This window comes from Oryzias latipes, chromosome 21, assembly GCF_053564925.1.
Source record: "Oryzias latipes strain Hd-rR chromosome 21, Olatipes_Hd-rR_3.1".
Classification (NCBI taxonomy): domain Eukaryota; kingdom Metazoa; phylum Chordata; class Actinopteri; order Beloniformes; family Adrianichthyidae; genus Oryzias; species Oryzias latipes.
In genome coordinates, this window is record NC_136257.1 from 1,936,581 (window position 1) to 1,944,745 (window position 8,165).

At 40.6% G+C, this 8,165-nt stretch overlaps 1 protein-coding gene across 1 annotated transcript in view; it reads left to right on the top strand.

Moving 5' to 3' along the window:
• LOC101159719 (titin) overlaps positions 1-8,165 on the top strand; it is a 171,804-nt gene that overhangs the window by 119,624 nt on the left and 44,015 nt on the right. Inside the window, exons 167-184 of the mRNA XM_078939058.1 lie at positions 179-454; positions 656-955; positions 1,111-1,413; positions 1,493-1,792; positions 1,880-2,167; positions 2,257-2,559; positions 2,826-3,128; positions 3,227-3,532; positions 4,051-4,338; positions 4,522-4,812; positions 4,903-5,190; positions 5,287-5,569; positions 5,706-6,013; positions 6,121-6,225; positions 6,347-6,544; positions 6,630-6,926; positions 7,039-7,626; positions 7,800-8,102. Of these exons, the coding sequence (XP_078795184.1) occupies positions 179-454; positions 656-955; positions 1,111-1,413; positions 1,493-1,792; positions 1,880-2,167; positions 2,257-2,559; positions 2,826-3,128; positions 3,227-3,532; positions 4,051-4,338; positions 4,522-4,812; positions 4,903-5,190; positions 5,287-5,569; positions 5,706-6,013; positions 6,121-6,225; positions 6,347-6,544; positions 6,630-6,926; positions 7,039-7,626; positions 7,800-8,102 (5,328 nt within the window). The remainder of the gene's footprint in view (positions 1-178; positions 455-655; positions 956-1,110; positions 1,414-1,492; positions 1,793-1,879; positions 2,168-2,256; positions 2,560-2,825; positions 3,129-3,226; positions 3,533-4,050; positions 4,339-4,521; positions 4,813-4,902; positions 5,191-5,286; positions 5,570-5,705; positions 6,014-6,120; positions 6,226-6,346; positions 6,545-6,629; positions 6,927-7,038; positions 7,627-7,799; positions 8,103-8,165) is intronic.

Sequence of the window (8,165 nt, forward strand, 5' to 3'; positions counted from 1 at the left end):
AGCGTTTACGCTAACCTTAATTATTGTAGCTAGTGTACCTTGTGGCAATGGAAAAAGACACATTTTTAAAAAAAAAATAAAAAAAAATTTCTGTTTTAGATTAAACTTTTGACTGCTCATTTTACCTCGACTTTCTCCCAAATCCACTAAGACAAACCTTTTGCATTCTTTTCCACAGTGGAGCCAAAGATTGTTATGCCAGAGACAGCCAGTGCTAAAGCTGGAGCCAAACTAAGAGTGGAGGCGCTGGTTTCAGGAAAACCCACCCCAGCCTGCAAGTGGATGCGTGATGAAAATCAAGTGGTTCCGTCCAGTCGCCTGGCTGTACATCAGTCTGCCAACTTATGTGTGCTTATCATCAAAGACGTCTCAAGGACTGATAGTGGAGAGTATAGTCTTGTGGCTGAGAACAGTTCTGCAAAGGTGTCCCAGGCAATAAAGATTGTTATCAGAGGTGAGTACCAGAGCTGGATGAATTTACATAATTCTAATTTACAACAGAGGTCACCTTAAAGCAGCACATTGAATATATTAACAATCAAATCAAAGAAAAAGATACACAGTTAAGCTATGTAATGTCCGAATCAACTCAAATGTTTGCAATTTGACATATTCCGATCTACAGAGGTAATTGTCTAACCCTTGTATATTTTAGACATCCCTGGTCCTCCTGAAGGTCCTGTGGAGATAAGTGACATTGATTCTGATGCTTGCTCCTTGTCCTGGAATAAACCCCTGGAGGATGGCGGAAGCAACATTACAAACTACGTGGTTGAGAAATGTGACATTAGCAGAGGTGACTGGGTGACAGCAGTGTCGTCTTGTGCAAAGACCAGCTGCAGATTGGGAAAACTCATTCCGGGAAAAGAGTATGTATTCCGGATCCGTGCTGAAAACCGCTTTGGTGTATCAGACCCCATTCAGTCTGACAGGATGGTTGCCAGGTTTCCCTTTGGTAAGTCTATATAAAATGTTCATCAAATGAAGGCTTTGATGAGCATTAGATTTAAACATGCGTTTATTGTGAATGAAAGTGTATGTCAAAAAATGACATAAATTGCTTGGGTATTTACATTGTTCATGGTAAAGAATCCCAACTTTTGTTAATAGATGTCCCGAGTGAGCCTCTCAACTGTCGTATTAACAAGACCAACAAAGACTGTATGTTTGTTGCCTGGGATAAGCCGGAGAGTGACGGTGGGAGTCCCATCACTGGATACTATATTGAGAGAAAGGAGAGGAACAGCCTTTTGTGGGTGAAGGCTAATGACACTGTTGTGCGCACCACTGAGTACCCATGTGCTGGCCTTATAGAGGGCCTGGAATACACTTTTAGAGTGTCTGCCATCAACCGTGCAGGGCAAGGCAAGGCAAGCAAGAAGACTGACTTTGTAACTGCCAGGACTCCTGTTGGTGAGCTTGCACCCTGTGTGTATATGTAACATAGCTGAAGACACCACCGCTAATTTAAAGAAAAATGTTTGCATCACAGACACTCCAGGGAAACCAGAAGTCCTAGATGTAACCAAGAACTCTGTTACCTTGGTCTGGACCCGTCCCAAAAATGATGGCGGAAGCAAGATCATTGGCTATTATGTTGAAGCCATGCGGCTGCCAGGAGACACTTGGATTCGCTGCAACACCAGTAGTCAAAACGTTCCAAGGGAGGAATATACAGTCACTGGCCTTGAGCGAGACCTTCAGTACCAGTTCAGAGTCATTGCCAAAACTGCTGTGAATTTGAGCAAGCCCTCAGAAAGCACAGAACCCATTCTAGTCTGTGCAGAGAATGGTGAGAGTTTTTGACTTTTTACTCTGGTGTTCTGGCTAACAAACAAGTGAGCATTAATTCACACTTCTTGTTCTTTTCTAAATACAGTTCCTCCAAGAGTTGAACTCAACACCAAGATGGAGAAGGGCTTAAAAATTAAAGCTGGAACCACAATTGTTTTAGAGGCTGATGTTTTTGGCAAACCGATGCCCAGAGTAACTTGGAAGAGAAATGATGATAACTTGAAATCTGGTGAAGGTCAGCTAATCACACAACAGAGGCATCACTTTCAACTTGAGATTTCTAATGTTACCAAAGAACACACAGGTACTTATACGGTACTGGCTGAGAATGCCAGTGGTTCCAAGACTGCAGAGATCCAAGTTAATGTACTAGGTGAGATTATGGTGGCACAGTTCAAAATAACTTTATTAGTATTCAGTTCTACATTAACTTAACTATATTAACAATTTGTTTCTCTGCAGACGTGCCTGGGCCTCCTGCCAGTGCCAAATATGATGAGGTGTTTGCCACCAATATTAAGTTGTCCTGGGTCCCTCCTTTGAAAGATGGTGGTGCCCCTGTCACCAACTACATCATAGACAAACGTGAAACCAGCAGAGCTAATTGGGCCCAAGTGTCCTCTAAGGTCAAGGGTGACACCCTACAGTTTAATGTAGGAAAGCTCATTGAAAATCATGAATACCAGTTCCGTATTCGTGCAGAAAACACGTGGGGAGTTGGAGATGCGCTAATCACCAACCCAGTCATCACCAAGAATCCATTCAGTGAGTCCATGCAGTTTTTTTTTCAGTGCCTTTCTTTTTTCTTGTCTCTCTTTTTTCTTGTTGTAAAATAAGTCTTATAAATGTATTACAGCAAGTAGTCTTATTACTCAAAGTGTAGAGTATTACAACCAACAAGTTTGCCATTGAAAATACGGAAATAGTAAACACAGCTGTTTAACAATTTCAAACATGTTTTTCATGTCTGATCACAAGGCAACTTTAATTCTGAAGCACATTTTAAACACGGTCTCTGGTATCACTTTCAGCCATTCCTGGTCCATGTGAAGCCCCAGTGATTACCAATGTGACTAAAGATTCTATGACTGTCAGCTGGAAGGAACCTGCTGATGATGGAAAGTCCACCATCTTGGGCTACTTTGTGGAAAGGAAAACAACCAAAGAAATCAATTGGACTAAGCTGAACAGGAAACCTATAACAGAGAGGACACTGGAAGTAACAGGTCTAACAGAAGGAGTTGAATATGAGTTCAGGGTCATTGCCATCAATGCAGCTGGGCTTGGCAAACCCAGTGAACCCTCTGCTAGCTGCGCTGCACAAAATCCCATTAGTGAGTTCAAGAATTTTCTTAACAGAAAACCTTTTTTTTTGCATTCCCAGACATTAGACTTTCTGTGTTGTTTTAATTGTGCCACTGTGTTCTTTCAGCTCCTCCTGGGCCAGTGTTAAGCCCCAGTGTAACTGACACCACCCATAGCACCATCAGTCTGACCTGGACAGCCCCATCTAACAATGGAGGAAGCCCCATTATTGGATATTTGGTGGAATCCAGAAGGACTGACAGCAATGACTGGATCCGCTGTAATGTTCCTAGGAACTTGCAGGAGACAAACTATGTCATTCAAAATCTCATTGATAAAGCAGAGTACCAGTGTCGTATCACTGCTGTCAACAAAGTTGGATTTGGTGAATCAGTAGAAGTACCTGGCAAACATGTTGCCAAAGACATAATAGGTATGTATTATTTTACATTTTTTTGTCTCTCTTTCTTTCTTTTTTCTTGAGTACTGAAAGCATATGTACTACCATAAAGTAAGTCATTTAGTGATTTAAGATCATATAACCCCCAAACATTCCAATCTTTACATGTTGTTGATCGCTTGATTTGATTTTATATATATAATTATAAATATATAAAAAAATTCGACATAATAAACATAGATTAATTATTCATATAGACACAAAAGAGTTAAAAAAAAGGGAAAAAAAGAATTAACGTACCAAAACAACATTATGAAGTCAAATATCTAAGTAATAGAGGATGACTAGGTTTTGGGTATTTTATACTCAATTTAATTTTATTCCGTTTTTTTTTAGATATCCTGAAATCACAACACAGTTGTCTCTACAGGCTTTATACCTATAATTGTATAAAACATAGAATCAGTCATAAAATGTAATAGCTTATTGCTAAACTAAACAGATCATATCCCCCCCACACACTGTCTCTCATAATGCATATTTTGTTGCAGTTGCACCTGAGGCAGAGTTAAGTGCAGAGCTGAAACAAGTCCTAGAACTACATGCTGGTACCACCATGAGACTTCAGGCTAACATCAAGGGTCGTCCCACTCCTCGCATCACCTGGGCTAAAATGAATACTAACATTAAGGACCGTCAGGGAATCATCATCAAATCTAGCAAGACAGACACGATGGTGATGGTCGAAAATGTCAACAGATATGATGCTGGCAAATATATTTTGAACCTTGAGAGCTCGGCTGGGATGAAAATGTACACTATTGTGGTCAAAGTATTTGGTAAGTAAAATTGTTATCACTTTTAGTTAAAGTACTTAAGATTTGCTTCTATATGTAAATTACCAAAGAAAGTTTGTTTCATTTGAAAAAGGAATAGGATGAAAAGTTCATTTTTAAAAGCAATTATTATAGGTACAGCTGATTGTGTAAAGATATTTTAAAGAAAATCTTTTTGTCTTTCAGACACACCTGGGCCACCTGTAAACCTGATGGTAAAGGAAACTACCAAAGACAGTGCCTCCATTTTTTGGGATGCTCCTTTGATTGATGGTGGATTTGAAATCACCCACTACATTGTGGAAAAGCGTGACACTGAGAGAAAGGCGTGGTCAGTTGTTTCAAACAACTGTAATAAGACATCATTCAAGGTCCCAGACTTGGATGCTGGGCGGTCATACTGTTTCCGAGTGTCTGCAGTCAACCAGCTTGGTGCTGGGGAATGTTGTGAGACAGCTGATTCAGTCAGAGCAACAGGTGAGAGGAATACTTACATACATTTGACCTGCCCTGCCTTTTTGTAACCATGCTACTTTTGTGAAATTATGTTTTACTTTGTTTTAATAGAGGAGCCTGGACCTGTCATGGACTTTAAGACCCTTCTGGTAACCAAGGACTCTTGCACTCTGAGCTGGAAGAAGCCCCTAACCGATGGTGGCAGTCGCATCATCTGCTACGTACTGGAGGTTCTCAATGGTGATGACAAGTACAAGGAGCTGATGAGGTCCAAGAATATGCAGTACAGTGCCAAAGACTTGGTGGAAGGCAGAGAGTACACCTACCGGGTAAAAGCTGTAAATGACTCAGGAGAGAGCGCTGTCAAGGAGCTAACTTTGGTTGCCAAAGATCAGATCAGTCAGTACCCACACACAGGAAATTTGAATGCAAAATAAATTTGAAAAGATGCATCTTTTTTAAAGATAGTTGTGAAATATGTTTTTTTCTCTTTAGTACTTCCAAGCTGTGACCTCAGAGAATTACCCAACATGTGCTATATTGCTAAAGAGGGCAGCACTGTCCGACTAAAGATCCCCATTATTGGTAAACCTACTCCAAAGGTTTCTTGGAAGAAGGGAGATGATGAAGACCTAACAGATACTGGCAGAGTATGTGCAGAGTCCTCTTCGGTCAATACCACCCTCTTCATCAGAGACTGCCAAAGAAGTGATGCTTCTAAGTACACCATTACCTTGAGAAACAGTGCTGGCAGCAAGGAGTCCACCATCTTCATCAGGTAGTAATTACACAACCATCAGGGCATATCATAAAACGCAACACCACTTTATGACTGCTTTTTTATTCTGTTTGTTACCCAACTTTTTTTAAAAACAAAAACAAAGATTAAGTCATATGTAACTTGTCTTTTTTAGGGTTGTGGGTAAACCTGGCATTCCTGTTGGACCAATTAAGTTCAAAGATGTCACTGCTGATGGTGCTACATTGAAGTGGGGTGTTCCGAAGGATGATGGGGGCTCAGAGATAACCAACTACATTGTGGAAAAGAGGGACTTTATCACTAGCATGTGGGTCACTGTATCCTCCATTGTGGAGACCAATAGTATGAGGATCACTAGTCTCCATGAGGGTACCGAATACATATTTAGAGTTGCTGCAGAGAACAAATATGGAGTTGGAGAAAGTCTCAAATCTGAGTCTGTGGTAGCAAAACACCCATTTAGTAAGTTTCTGAAATTTATTTCATTAATTCAAAAAGTTAGCAGAGAATTGTTTTCTTCTTTGGTTTTTTGCTTACTGCTAAATGCTGTGTCTGGCTGTTTTCTATAGATGTCCCAGATGCCCCCCCTCCTCCTCAAATCATGAGCATGCGTCATGATTCTGCATACCTGGCCTGGGGTGACCCTAGGAAGACTGGAGGCTCACCTATCACAGGTGCAGTTTGAATTAAGACTTGACACAAACTTTATTCATTGACTTTCCAACTGAAAAATGCTATTGCAGCTTATTTACAGTGTCTATGACATTTCCTCCCACTTTTTTGTATAATGTTCAGGCTACCATGTTGAATTCAAAGAAAGAAACAGCATGCTGTGGAAAAGAGCTAGCCCATCTGCTTTGAAGATGAAAGAACACAAGGTTACTGGCCTTACTGAAGGACTGGAGTATGAGTTCCGTGTAATGGCAGTCAATTTGGCTGGCATTGGCAGGCCAAGTACTCCCACTGATCCACAAGTGGCCTTGGATCCAATTGGTAAGTTTATGAGGGATACTGTCAAAAAGTACATGCATACAAAACTTTTACAGTTAACATTCTCATTGTACAACTGCATTTATAGATGCGCCTGGTAAACCAAATGTTATCAGCATCACGAAGAGCAGTGTAACACTTCAATGGACTGAACCACAGTTTGATGGTGGCCACAGACTTACTGGCTACATTGTTGAGAAGAGGGACTTGCCTTCCAAAATCTGGGTGAAGGCCAACAACGTGAATGTTGTAGAACCTGCATTCACTATTGTTGATCTGCAAGAGGGCTGCAAATACGAGTTCAGGATTAGGGCAAAGAATGCTGCCGGTGCCATCAGCCCACCCTCTGAACAGACAGATACAATTTTATGTAGAGATGAATATGGTGAGATGAACCTTTAAAATTATTTTAAAGATTTCATTTTATCAACCATATGAAAAATGTGGAGATTAGGATACTGCACAGTAGGTAACTTTCTTTCTACTTTTTTCAACAGCTGCACCAACCATTACTATTGATGCCCAGGTAATGGAGGGCCTAACGGTCCGTGCTGGTGATACCATTGTTATCACTGCTACAAGTATTTTGGGAAAACCTGCTCCTGTCTCCTGTTGGTCAAAGGGAGGAAAATACTTTAAACCATCTGACATTGTTCATATTGAAAGCACTGCAACCTCCTCAACTTTGTCTGTAAAATATGCAGGCAGGAAAGACTCTGGAGAGTACACAATAACTGCTACTAACCCATTTGGTGTAAAAGAGGAAACTGTCAAAGTCAAAGTTCTTGATGTTCCTGGTTCTCCTGGACCTATTGAATGCAGTGGTGTGTCTTCTGAAAAGGTAACTCTGACATGGACAGCTCCAACTGAGGATGGTGGTTCCCCAGTTAAATATTATACCTTGGAGAAGAGAGAGACTAGTCGTCTGCTCTGGACTGTCCTAGAGGACAAGGTCTTGGACTGCCACTTTGTTGCCAACAAGCTCATTCAGGGCAATGAGTACTTGTTCAGAGTTTCTGCCATAAACCAGTATGGTGCCAGTGAGCCATCTCATTCTGAAGCTGTCAAGATGATTGATAGATTTGGTAAGAAATTAATATTGTATTTGTTTATTTATAATTTTTTCATAATTGGTTTTTATTTCCAATATATTTTCCTGCGTTTTATTGGCTTGCACTAGTGTATTTTATGGAAGATGACCAATTAACATATATATTGATATTTTCATGTGTCTTACTGTGTGTTTGCATGCATCTAGGTCCTCCTGGTCCACCATCCAAACCAGAGGTTGAGAAAATTGATGGACATTCAGTCACTTTGTCTTGGAGAAGACCAGCTGAGGATGGAGGAAGTGACATCATTGGCTACTCTGTTGAAAAGAAAGAAAAGAAAGCTGTACGATGGATGCGAGCATCCAAAAAATCTGTAGCTGACCTCAGCTTTGAAGTCACAGGACTTACTGAGGGTGTGGAATATGAGTTTCGAGTTTTTGCTGAGAACAGAGCTGGTTTTGGGGAGCCAAGTGAAACATCTATGCCTGTCAGAACAATAGTTGCTGCTTGTAAGTCAAAACATTTTTAAATATCAGGCATTGATAGGCATGCAAGTTATCAAAATGTATCAT